This window comes from Alligator sinensis, unplaced genomic scaffold (assembly GCF_000455745.1).
Source record: "Alligator sinensis unplaced genomic scaffold, ASM45574v1 scaffold293_3, whole genome shotgun sequence".
NCBI classification, from domain to species: Eukaryota; Metazoa; Chordata; order Crocodylia; family Alligatoridae; genus Alligator; species Alligator sinensis.
The window spans coordinates 275,227-288,704 of NW_005842604.1; the positions used below are offsets into that span (position 1 = coordinate 275,227).

At 40.0% G+C, this 13,478-nt stretch overlaps 1 protein-coding gene across 2 annotated transcripts in view; it reads right to left on the reverse strand.

Moving 5' to 3' along the window:
• RALGPS2 (Ral GEF with PH domain and SH3 binding motif 2) overlaps positions 1 to 13,478 on the reverse strand; it is a 218,787-nt gene that overhangs the window by 34,488 nt on the left and 170,821 nt on the right. Inside the window, exons 12-14 of one of the 2 annotated variants that reach the window (XM_006033019.3) lie at positions 12,973 to 13,108; positions 9,308 to 9,459; positions 2,394 to 2,471 (exon numbers count right to left, since the gene is read on the reverse strand). In XM_006033019.3, coding sequence (XP_006033081.1) covers positions 2,394 to 2,471; positions 9,308 to 9,459; positions 12,973 to 13,108 — 366 coding nt within the window. The remainder of the gene's footprint in view (positions 1 to 2,393; positions 2,472 to 9,307; positions 9,460 to 12,972; positions 13,109 to 13,478) is intronic. The other variant, XM_006033021.3, reaches the window with a different exon arrangement.

Consider the following 13,478-nt stretch of genomic DNA (forward strand, 5'->3'; position numbering starts at 1 on the left):
CTAAATACATGCTAAGAATCACTTCTATAGCTTCTGTAAAGATACCAGCTGCCCCTTCAACTTTACAGCATATGCCATACAGAAAGTCAAGGTGTACATCTAAATGGCTTATTTCTATCCAAATAAAAAGACAACGTTCTCACAACATGCAAAACATGGAGACTCTTTTCACTAAGGGAAGAAAGTAGTTTCAGAAAGAAAAGCAGTAACTGAATAGACTAGGTGGTGTGGAATTCAAAGACCACCTGAGAAGGAAATATATATGGATCAAATCTAAATGGAAGACCATTTAAGGTGGGTTCAGTCTGAAAGCCTGTATTTCATTTATGCTTTTAGTAAGTGTGAGGGCCACCAAGGACTCAGTCTTCATTAAGCATGTAGTGTGTATCCAGAGATTCTACTCAGAAACCAATTCTCAGAGGATGTCCCATGATGGCGGGTGCTCCCAGCCTTCTGGGAAGATGTACATGAACCCCTTGAGGAACTTCAACACCAAAGATATTACAGAATGACAATCCCCTGAGAAAAGGAGGATGGTTAGCAGATAGCACTGCTAAGTGTACTCATTAAACTAAGGCCCCTATCACACGTTACATATATTATGTAATTTAATTGCACAATAATTTTAGACTAGTCATACATGCAAAGTAAGACCAGCCACAAGTGCATAGTAATTAATATGCAACTAACTGGTTAATCATGCAATACATTTAGACCAGCCACACATGCAAAGTAATTATCATACCATATAAAAGTCTATCCAGGTATAAAGAGAGCCAACCAGCTACAAAGTTAGTACTTGAAAAGCTGTTAACAACTCTATAGGTGGTTTCTGTCTAGCTTTAATTTGAACATGTAGCAGGGCCCTAAGGAATATACTGCAGTGTTTCAAGGATAATAAATAATCTGGATAGCAGGTAATGGAGCTGTTAGTAGTGAGCGTGATTCTGAGACAGACAGACAGACAGACAGACAGACAGACAGACAGACAGACAGACAGACAGACAGACAGACAGACAGACAGACAGACAGACAGACAGACAGACAGACAGACAGACAGACAGACAGACAGACAGACAGACTCTTGTTTGGCTCATTAGTCTGCTTTAAGCAGGCTGACCATAAAGAAATCAGGAACAATTGAAACATCTGGGACATTGCCACCCCTTTCCCCACCCAAGTCAGCAGTGCTGCTGTAGGCAGTGACAGAGGCTGACAGGCAGAGGCATGGGTGGTACAGCAAGGAGGTGGCATACCATGCTGTTCCACCTCCCTGGTGGAACACAGCATACGTCCTTGCGATTCTAGGATTCTTGCTTTAATTTTTACCAACTGGCTGGGACTGGCCTTTAAAATTCAGAACTGTCCCAGCCAAGTAGGATGTATGGTCACCCTAACTTTAAGGGTAGCCATCCTGTGGTATGTGCACCACAAAAGGCACAGACAGCATCTGTGTGGGGCACACAGCAGACCAGGGGGCGAACACGCAACAGTGGAATGTAGGGCAGGGAGCAGAAAGCAGAACAGGAGGTTTTCAGGAGCACAGGACAGGGAACAAAAGCAGAGCAGCCAGCTGGGCAAAGGAAAGGGATCAGAATGGCACTTGGGGCGGGGGTGGGGGGTGCACCATGAGACTAATTTGTGGCATACTTGCCAAAAAGGTTGGCCCCCACTGGTCTACTTGAAGCAATATGTCCTGCACCACAGGACAAACACCCTCTCTGAAGTAGTCATCCAGACAACAAGGGGCTTAGGTACATGGACAACTGGTCCAAGCAAAGGAAGGATTCATTAAGATTAAGCAAGCAGAACTGGCTAACTTGATGGTCCATTGTCTTGACACGCTCACTAGATCTTAGAACCAAAATTGCTTGATCCATGTGGGTGCTATCACAAGAACCCAGACCTGGATCTTGTCTCCATTTCTTAAAGGCCCCAAGTAAAATAAGAACAGGATGAAAAGCGTACATCAGGCAAGGAGTGCAGGAGAATAGAAAGGTATCTGATATGGAGCCTTGACTCGCTTCTCTTCTGGACCAAAACTGTGGGAACTTGGTTGAACTTTAAAAAGGTCCACCTTCAGAAACTATCATCATCAATTAAAAGACATCCTGTCTTGAGGACCATTTATGGCCCCCAGGTAGGTCTCTGCTGAGGTGTATTGCTGCTGTATTTACTATGAAGAAGGTATAGAAACCACCACGACTTCCAGAGGTAGATAGCTTCCTGACAAAAATTGTGGAGAGATCTGGTTCCTTCTAGCTGACATAGTAAATTGCTGCAGTTGTGATAGTGAACATATGAATCATTAAGGCTCCTACTTAGGGTAGGAATACCTTCCCATGCCAGTCCAATTGACCTGGGTTCCAGAATATGCATGTGCTATATCTTACCTGAACCTTCAGCTGATCTGTGGGGGCTTCTCACCTTTGAGTGGAGGTGTCCATAACAAGGGTCTTTATCAGCAGCACCTGCAAAAAGGGTATCCTGCTGCATACTTGAGTCAGATCTATCCACCAGTCTAAAGAGTAAAGTTCTTCTGGAGTGATTGTAACTATCTATGCTGTGTTTGTTTCAGGTGCACAGATTTCAACCACCCCTGCAAGGACCTCAGTCAGAGTTTAGCACTCTGTATAATGTACAGATATACTAAACTATGCTCCTTTTCCCTCAGGGTGGGATAGGACAGGAATAAGTAGAAAAGGTTTATCATCATTTGGGACCTCTGTTAGAAAAGATATGCTTGTATTGACTCCAAAACTACTGAAGTGCCAATGAACTCTGTGCTCAGTCAAAGCTAGTACAGTGATGAACATACAGAGAGCAATGAGGCTGCTAAAAGCCTGGGTGTGTCTATCCCTTTTTCTCCATTGGGACTAGGAAATACTGGGAGTAGAATCTTTTGACTGGTGTGCCTATGAACCTGTCAGGTATTCTCAATGACTCCCAGTTGTACCCGGCATCCAAACAAGACAACAATGCCCTCACAACATCTAGTTGTGTTTTACTATGTGTTTATACAACGCCAAGCACAATGGGGTCACAATTCAACTGTGGTCTGTGCCCTCCATTGAAACAAATGAGAAAAATAAAGCAATCAGAACAGATGAAGTTCAGTTCCTGTAACTGACTATTTAAAAAAAGCTAATCCAAAGTGAACGTATAGCCATACTATGTAAATTAATTTAAAAGCTGAATGGGCAGAACTCCCAACGTGTCACAGAGACCTGTCAAAGTGAAAACCACACTTACGTTTCAGTTAAGGAAGTCAGATAATTAAATGTCTGTGTCTTATCACAAGCGCTCTTTAAATTTTAAAATATTTGGTATTGAATGATTTATTTGAAACCTATATGATCTCATACTTTTAAGCAGAGCTGCTATCTAGCATTCATCTTGAATTTTGTTTTCCTTGAAATTAAGTTCAGAATTTGTCTTCTTTTTAAGATTCATGTCACCGTCTTACAATGCCAATTCCACGGTGTTCTACATGCTCTTCGAGTCTCTCCATAACATTAGTTGTTTAGCACTCCAATGTTTAATGTCTATTTTAAACCTTATTATTACGTGAATCTAGTTAAAGCAAGTTTAGTGCAATTAGTACAATATTTGGGGGGCTGAATCCTGTGGCCTTCATATCTGACATCCACCATCTATAAATAATTCAGATGAACTTCAGTGTTGATTCTGTACAGTTACATTTTTTAATGATTAAATTATTTCTTCTTCTGAGACACTTTCTGGTGAAAACCATCCCAGCACTGCCAATCAGACTTTACATTAAAGACTTATTACAAATAATTCAAAAGGTAGATTTATTTTGTTTATATGTTCCCCACCCATTTCCATCTTTTCCAGATATAAACACAAGATCAGATAAAATTGTAACTACTTAAATTAAATTTTCTGTAATTTAAAAAATCATTCTAAATATAACACTAGTTTTATAAAGGTTAAATGATCTTTTCAGATCATGCACATATGATTTCATTGCATAAATTTATGAACGTGAGACAGTCTATTAACAGCAATAGTAAATTCCTCCCTAAAATCTTATTTTGTTTTTAGAATGTACAAAAACTGTTTAAGGGGTATTCCCCCAACTTTTCTGCATCAGAAATTCTGTCTTGTCTACCCTGTATTTCCTGGAACAAGGTGTAGCTAGTTGGAAAACCAGTAGATATCAAAAGTACTGAAGAAGTAAGGTCTGAATAATTGAGGAAGAATTCTAAAATCATACTACCTTGATCTGTTGGTTTTGTTTGTAAAAACTGAATTACTGTACTTCAAACACCCGTATAAATATGCAAACAACCTATACAAGATTCAGCTCTACCACCCTTTAATTAAGGGCGGAGAAAACAATCTAGTCTTCTCAGGAAACCTCAAGGAAGAAATAAAAAGACATGGTAAGATACGGTATTCCTCACATATCTAAAGAAAGTAGAACTTTAAATTTAATAAGCAACACTTTTGTACTACTTAAAGTAACAAAAGGTGCATACAAGCCTAATCTCCCCCCCACCCTTTGCATTTCATCTTCATGTGTTTATTTTAATTTTTTTGAGCAAAAGTAATTGGACATACACTACTGGGAAAAAATCCTATATCCATAATGATGGCAAAAAAGGATAATCAAACAATTTATTTAAATGTGTTAGCCAGCTAGCTAAATTTTCTTTCAACAATATTAATTACACTATTAGACTATTCTTTCAATACTTTTTGAAAACAATCCCCTTCTTAAATTATTCCTTAGGATCAGATGAAAGTCAGGTTGGAAGGGACCTCACATGGTTATCTAGTCCAGCCCCTGCTCAACGCAGGATTGTCCCCTACTAAACCATCCTTCTATATGGTACTAAACACTATCTTTCCAATTATCTTCATGGCTCCTGGTAGCTAGTTTCAACACTTCAATTAACTACACTCTTAAATGCTTTGATGCTTAGGTAATATGCTATGCTTGCTACAAACAAACATCTTACTAGTTTTCCATAATGCTGAAAAGTAATAGACTAGGAATTACAAGGAACCTATACAGGCTTCTGAAAAATTGGGTTCACATCCTTATTTACTACTTTGTGATGTAAAAAGGATGGATGAAAAGGGTTGGGGTTTTTTTTGGTTATTTTAAATGTGTTCTAAATATCAGTAATATCAAGTTGCATTTCCCTGCAATTTACTGGGGGACCTTTCAAACATTTCAGTTTTGTTTACTGGGAGTTCTAATACCTTAGCTGAAAGCATGAGGATACCAAATCTTCAGCACAGACTTCCTTTATCCAAATGTTAGTGACTGAAGTTTAACAGGTGTTAACATAAACAAACCAACTCTAGAGTTTCAAAAATATTCAGACTAAAAATTCTTTCTTCTCTCAGATCTTCAACTCACACTCTCTTGGTTCCTATGATACCATTTTTATAGGGCTCTAATCACCATAGCAAGTCTGCAGCATATAGAAAATGTGAATTTCTAGTGTAAAAAACAAGCCATAGGAAACCCACTTCTTAGAACAACTCATTTTAGTTATATGTATCCATTATGAAGGAATGAAGAAGCAACCTAACTTTGCGGCCAGATCTTCAGTTAGTGTAAATGGACACAGATCTGATAAAATTAGGGAAGGAACCAACCTACTCCAGGTGAAGTTTCAACTTGCTCTCCCAACAATATTTTAACTATTTCAACCATTTAGATCTTACCTATACTGTATGTACTCTAGTTAGCCACTTTACAAAGATATACACTGAGTAAAATTTACAGCTTGCAAATTCCATTAGTTTCAGAGAGAGACAAATTTGGCTGATCACATGTCATAGTTCAGTATTATTTATAAACCAGCCATATCACTAACTCCTGTGTCCATTGTAGCACCATATTTTAATGAATATATAGCAGGGGTGCTCAATGCCCAGCCTGTGGGCCAGATCTGGTCCCTCATGCCATGTAATCTGTCCCACAGGGCTCTCCACTTACCCCTGGGGAACCCTGAAGGTTGTGGTCCTGTGCAGTAGAAGAGGCACACAGGGTAGCATGGGCCCAATCTCAGCATGTGGAGCCAGGCAAGAGCAGCCCCAGGGGCCAATCCTGACAAGTGGGGGCAGCACAGAGCCCAATCCAGACTGTGGACCAGCCCCATACCATTCATCTGGCCCACAAGGCAAACACCTTGAGCACCACTGACATATAGAGTAGCTTTGTCTCTTTCTTCTGATTGTCTTTACATATTATACTCTTGCAGACTCTCAGTGATCTCGCATTATGAAGCAGGATATTGGAAACTTAACTAAATAATGATCAGAGAGCTTTCTTGCCAAAGGAAACATCTAGAACAGTGGTTTTCAACTCTTTATTTGCAGATGCCTTTGGAAATTTGAAATGGAGGTACCAACCCCTTTGAATTATAAGTGTGGTTATTCACATACTTTTTATTGATTATAGTGATCTTTTGTGGACCCCTTTGAAAGTATGCAGACCCCCAGTGACCTGCAGACCACAGGTTGAAAACCATTGATCTAGACATCTCTCATTTAGTGTTTTATTACGGCTTGTATTCCATGCATCAGGCACATAAATGGCTGTGATCGGAACATTTCTAAACAATGTGCAGAAGCAACCTGAGATTTTGGGTGGAACTAGACTTTGTTTTTTATTCTTTTGGCATAGACTACAAATAATCTAGATAAAACATCCAATTATTTATTCTTATCTAACTACAAGGAAACATCCTATGTATACAGCATACATAAACTGCTTTTCAAGTCATGCCATTTTAAGCTGTGGGGGGGTGCAACTTGGAGCTAGGGGCTCCTGTTACTTTAAGGGAGAAGCTACTACAGGGATGTCCTGGGGGGGGGGAAGACTGCACTGCAGGGAGTAGGCAGTAAGTGCCTACTGCAGAGCTAGCAGCCAACCAACAGGACAACAGGGCAGAGCCCTGGTTAGGCAGCAAGAACACTGGAGTAAGCTACTCTGGAGGCTGCAGGAGCAGAAGGAGCCAGGAGATATAAGCCTGGGCTCCAGCGGCATAGGGGAGTGCAGCCCTGAACTTGACAGCGAGAGAAGCTCCTGCCAGCTGAGGCTGGTGGGGAGTGAGAGCTGCAAGTTGTGGCAGATGCTCACAAGGCTGAGAGCCAGAGAGTGGGAAGTAGTATGACAACTTGGGGGCGGGGGGGCTGTCTGTGTTTAAAGTGGTTGCTTGAACTTTTGTTCTAGTTTGAAACTGGAGGACTGGTTTGGATATAAGGGGTGGAAAGGCGGCCACAGGGTACCCAAGGAGCATACTAGATTTTGAGCCCTGCCAGAGGTGATGAGTGCCCAGAGGCACTGATGGGAACAAAGGAGGCCCTGATTAGGGCTTGAGGAACAGGGCTGTAGGCCAGCTGGAAACAGAAGGAACCCATTGGTCAAAGAAGGCTAGGGCTCACTTGGGGACCCTAGGACAGCCTCCCTTCTACAACAAAAAATAATTCCATCAAGGCATGGCAAGAAAGGGGAAAGGGGGCATCATGGAAAAAGGAACTTGAATAATATAAAACTCCAAAACAGGTCTTGAGAAATAAATTAGGCAGAGGTATGAGAAAGACCTCATCCCCATGAAAAGTCATATAAGGTGAACTTATCATTAATGTATCCATTTCCCCTAATACAAGCACTGAAGTAAAACCAAACTTTTCATAAAAAGATGTTAAACAAAAACACATGACTAATGGTTTAAAAGGTGGTTTTCATCATTCTAGCCACAACATTTAGCTCCCTCTAAGGTGGAAGCTCTTTCAAAAGAAACATATACTCTGACCCTTTTAAAATCTGGTAACCTTGGAATGTGAAACTCCTTTGTATTCTTGGATTTACTGATGATAAACAGATACAACTGGTAAATGAACTTTTACTGAACTAAAAGTGCTTCTAATTATAACAAAAGCAAATAATCCAAAATAAGTGGGATGTTTGCAACAAATGGCAATACTTGATGTTTCTACCCCCAAATAAAAATCTTTTCCATTGGACACTGTGTTTCTAAATCTGTTCTGTTACTACTAAAGATATTCTAGTCTAATTAGGATGGATTTTTCTATGTTGTTCAAGCAGTAACAGGACCATCTGAAATATAATTCCCTTAATCTGTGACTGGGGGTGGGATAAAAAGTAAGCTGCATCTAAACAGACTGCCTTCGTAACACTAGGCACCAGAGTTGTCTGAGCTAAAGATGCAAGTGGGATCATACAAGCTACATCCTCCTTGAGCTTTCTTAGAGTTTGACGTACTTATACCAGGCCCATCAAAATCACCCTGCCCCTGGGCCAAACCTGACTATGGGACTCTTGTGGCAGCAGTTGCTGTTAACAGCTGCTGCTCCACTGCCCCTGAAACTGCTTGAGGCCAATGCTGATCCCAAGCAGGGCTCCATGCCTCCGATTTCTGTGTTGGACCCTGCTCCCATTCTCTGCCCCTGAATTCCAGACTCCTCTAGGAGCCCTGCAAGCCATATGGCAACTCCATGGGCTAGATCTGGCCTGTGGCCCATACTTTTAATACCCTTTTCATTGATCTACACAATGATTATGCAATGATGTCTTTATGGATCATGCATATGTACTGTTTGTAGGTCCACAACACTAGTTTATTTCATTCCAAAGTAAACCCCTTGCTTAAGTTACACAGCCTATCACCAGCTTCCTTGCCACATACCAGTGAAATACTATAATAGTACCTATTTGAGCAGCTACTTCAGGAGGCTGGCCATCTGTCCACTCAAGACACCAGTGCAACTTACATCGATGCACAAAACTGATGAAAATTACACTGGTATTAATATGCCAAGTGGTACACCCATGGATAAATAACTCAGTAGTGCACACATTTTTGGCATTCTGAAATATCTGAAAATTATATTATCATCCCCACAGATAAAGTGACTTAAAGACTTGACATGGTATGACTTCTGAAACTTGTGACCTAGAACTTAAATTTACAATTTACTAACACATTGTCAATAAAGATCTATAACTCAGGACAGAACATTTTAATTTGGCATGATTAGAATAAAGAATTCACTTGGGAAAAAACATCTTGGAAGATAATGGGCTACAATGTTTCAGTATACTATTAAAACAAGCTTAAAAATAATCTTATTATTTCCTATAATCTGTCAACTTTTAGTTCAGTTCATACTATTTATTCTGCCATTTCATACTTATTTTTATTCTAAAATGCTATTACTTGTACTTCTGCTGGCACACACCCTCAAGTCAACTGTACTAAAAGATATATTATAACACTTTCTTAGAAAGATTTCTCACCTATTGAAATTCCACTAGAAAGGGTAGAGCTTTCCGCCTGCCCCCTGGATGGGGCATGAGGTTCCATGACACTGTCATCCAATAGGTGTCTTGGTCCTGCGTTAGGGAATGTTGCACTTTTAAATTCTGCCGTGTTCATTTTATGTATGAAACTGGGAATAAATAAGGACAGAAACATTTCTCTCAATAAATTTCAATAGCCAGTGCTTCAAGGTATTGAAAGATAGTGTGTAGTTTTGCATGGTACCCCTTGACAGAACTGGGGACTCACTGATGAAGTAAAAATATAGTAATGTTTGTCTAGATTCTTAGTATCAAAAACTGGTACAATACTCCTGAGAACAGAGGAGAGGGGGCAAGAAATGAAAGTGAAAATACTTTAAATTTCAATACAAGAGCTCTTAAAATTGAAAAGCTTCATGTATTATATATGATCAGCCAAAATGAGATCATGTTAGTCTAACTGTTGGGCAGATGAACTTCAGATTTTTATCCTAATTCTTAAAATATGCAGTTCTTCTGTGGTTTCACAAAGAGCTGAACTGCAGAAGATTCATGGTTTTCCTTCTTAAGAAGACAAGGAAAACAAGGAGACACTGAAAGGTTTGGGGTATATTTTCAAAAGAAAGCTAAAAGATTTGCTCAAATATGCTATGCACTGCACTGATGCCTAAAAAAACCTGACACTGACCTCTGACGTACAAAAATACAGTGCTTTGGGGTGTGCAGGCATACACAACCCCTGGTTGAAACTCAACTAAGTCATCACAAAGGTGCACTCCCCAGCCAGGCTGCTCCTTAGCTCTCCCTGCCCCAAGGAAGCCTGTCTGAGTTGGACAGGCTCAGTGACGAACTTATTCAATCAGCTGTTGCTGCCGTGGCAACACCTGATTCTGTTACACAAATGCCTCCATTTGAAACGGTAGCTTTTTGTCATGGATCTGCCATTCTTGTGTTGAATCTGCCATTTCTAAAGCACAACACATGAACATGTAGATGCTGGTTTTTCCTCACTGAAAGTGTATGTACTACAACAAATGTGATGACTTTTGATGACCTGTGTAACCCCTAAGAAAAGTGTAAGTGATAGAAGAGATGTACCTTAGAGTTCTTTTGCTGCATTTTTGAGTATCTACAGAAATTGTAGTCAAAACAAGCAGTAATGTGAACATGATTTTATTCGACTCTTTTAATATAAAACAATCAAAGCTTCATGAAGAAAGAAAAAGGAGCCTGCTTCCTCCCCAAGAATGGTAACTATAGACCCAAAGGACAGAATGTTTCAATGATGCAGAAACCACAAGCAGAACAAAAAGGGGTATGAAGTCACAATGATATGACATTTCACAGGTAGCTTGGTGGAAATTGCTATTTTTAGAAATCAAGCTACAAGGATGTTTCAGAAAGTAACGGCAATTTTGAAATAAAACCAATTTCACGTGCAATAAATGCAAAATTACATAGCAGTGGGGAATGCTAATGGCAGGATTGTCAAACACACGCATCATTTATTACTATGAAGACAGATGGTGTGGTTCAGTAAATGATCATTGCATACAAAATGGTTTTATTTCAAAACTACCCTTATGCCCAAAATGCCCTTCTGTGTTTTAACCAAGGAGGCTAACACTGTAAAAGACCATATAAAATAGGCTAAGAAACAGAAGTCACAACAAAAAGGCTTTATTCTAACATTGGACAAAGTCTTCCTACAGGTCATAAAGCCAATCTTTAAAAGTCCACTAAGGAGGGTAGAGACAAGTGCAGAGATTTAACTCGATGACTAGCTGCCAGTCATAGGAGCCTCATCATCTATAGACCTGCATATCAGTAACACAGTAATAAATCTACTTGGGGGCTCTAGAGATCGCCTGGGGCAGAACATGTAAGAATTGCTTCAACATTTGATCTAATTAATAGATCCTCCAAAAAAGGGATTTATTAAATACCAATTATCTTCTTTTTTAGGTGCTGTACAAAATTGAGAAGCACAAATATGTAAAACAAAAGGAAATTTTTTTCTTTCCATTCTTTTGATGGAGAGGGGCACATTTGGTATATATTTTGTTTTTCAACAGCAATTGAAGGAAAAGACTTGAAATTTCATATGACCAAAGACAGATAACTTAACATAGCTCTTACATAAAAGGGCAGATGAATCCATTTTCAAACAATAAAAGCTGAATGCATTTTATAAAAAGCCCCTCATAAGTGGACAGGCATAAGAGAAGAGAGAAATTAGATAATTATAACTAGATAGTGAATAAAATACATTGATATTAATTGCTAACAAAATGTTTGTTAGGGGTTTTTTTTTGCTGATATTACTTGGTCACAATTTAAAATCTGTCACTGAAATATTCTGTTTTAACTGAGTTGAGTCAGTTATATTAGCTATGATTAAAGAAAGCTTGTTTAGTTGAGAAATATTATACAAGATATGACAGATTAAGAATTTCATTTGATCTATTCTCACTGTGTCAAAAAGTGAACAAAACCAGACTTGTTACAACCTCTTAAATCACATAAGTATAAACGCTTTTATAAAAAACAACCAAAGATGCATGTTTTCATTCAAATGCATAATGTGGAAATCCAGGTTAGGAAAGCAAACTAAGAAAGAGTTGTTTCATTTTTCCTTGGGCCTCACCAGACATGCAGGTAAAGGTGTGACAGGGTCTGATACATGATCCATACAACTGCACCTCTTGCCATGCCTCATGTGCGAGGCAGGAGGCATGACTGTGGGATCCCATATCAGATCACATCACACCTTACTGACAGTACAGGAAGCAACCCAGATCATACCAGACTCCCCCTGAACCAACAAGTGGCAAGCTCCTGTGGCTGGGAGCCCCCTCAGCTGACAGGGCTCCCTGCTGTAGGTGTGCACCATGCGTCCCCATGGCTGGGAGTCCCATCAGCTGAGCCAGGCTCTCAGCTGCAGAGATGTATCAGATGTCTGATGTGTTCCCACAGCTGGGAGCCTGGCTCAGCTGACGGGACTTCCAGCCATGGGGTTCCCTCTGGCCTCATGTTCAATTAATGGTGTGACAGGAACCAGCCACACAGGTAATTACCTATTTTTTGTGGAATAAACTTTGTGGCTTATTACTCTTTTTATTATCTCATTAATTGATTGGATGTGTGGCCAGTTCACAACTTAAGATACAATTACCTTATTAATCACATCTTAAATGTAATGTGTGGCCAGGGTCCTTGAGACCTTCTTATGAAACAGAACTGCAAAGAATACAGTATGTTTTCAGTGGTATACCATTTCTCAATTTAGGCTGCAATCAGAAAGGCCAGATACTGACCAACTCCAAATCTTTCCCCCAACCTACTTCATCATCACCCCCCCACCAAAGATTATGTTCTCTGTAGTAAAACTTTGATACATACAATTTTCTAAGTGGCTAGCACTTTTCCAATATCAAGCAGTAAGATGTTATATTCGAAAACTGATGATTAACAATAAACAAACTCTTACTAGCATACTTTTCCAACTCGAAAGCAGAATAAATGGTTGCATTTTGTGGTTTCTTAGAGTAAAATTTGTAATGAAAATAATTTCCTTTAAAGGCAAATCTTTGGCATTAGAAGTCAATATAGTATGTGAATATACTTTACAATTTAAATATTAAGTTGAATAAAATACTGACTTGTACCCCAAACTGTGACACTTTCTATGCCCATGTGGTATCAGGTTCCTAGGTGATGGGGGGGTTGGTGGTAGCAGTGCTCCTTCAGCTGCAACGTTTTTCCTTCCACTTTGTGGAGATGCTCCCACTTCAGAGCCTGTGAACAACAGGAAAATAGGAATTTCCAAATGAGCAGAATAAATATTATGACAACCTCTAATGCAGGGGTAGGCAAAATATGGTCCATAGGCTGCATCTGGCCCACCAGGCCATTCTATCCAGCCCAGAGGGCCCCTAAAAAATTTAGAAAAATTTATATTCATCTGCTCCTGGCTGCCTGTCAAAGATGACAGGAGCTAGGGGCAGTAGGACCCAGGGGAAGTCAGCAGGTCTCAGCAGCAAGGCCAGCCCAGCCCTGCCACCTCCCATCCCAGTCTCATCTCTCCCCCTCCCCCTGCAACCATAAGCCTCTGCCTGCCACAGCTTGCATCACTGGACTGTGGGAGCACGGGCCCATGCCACTACCG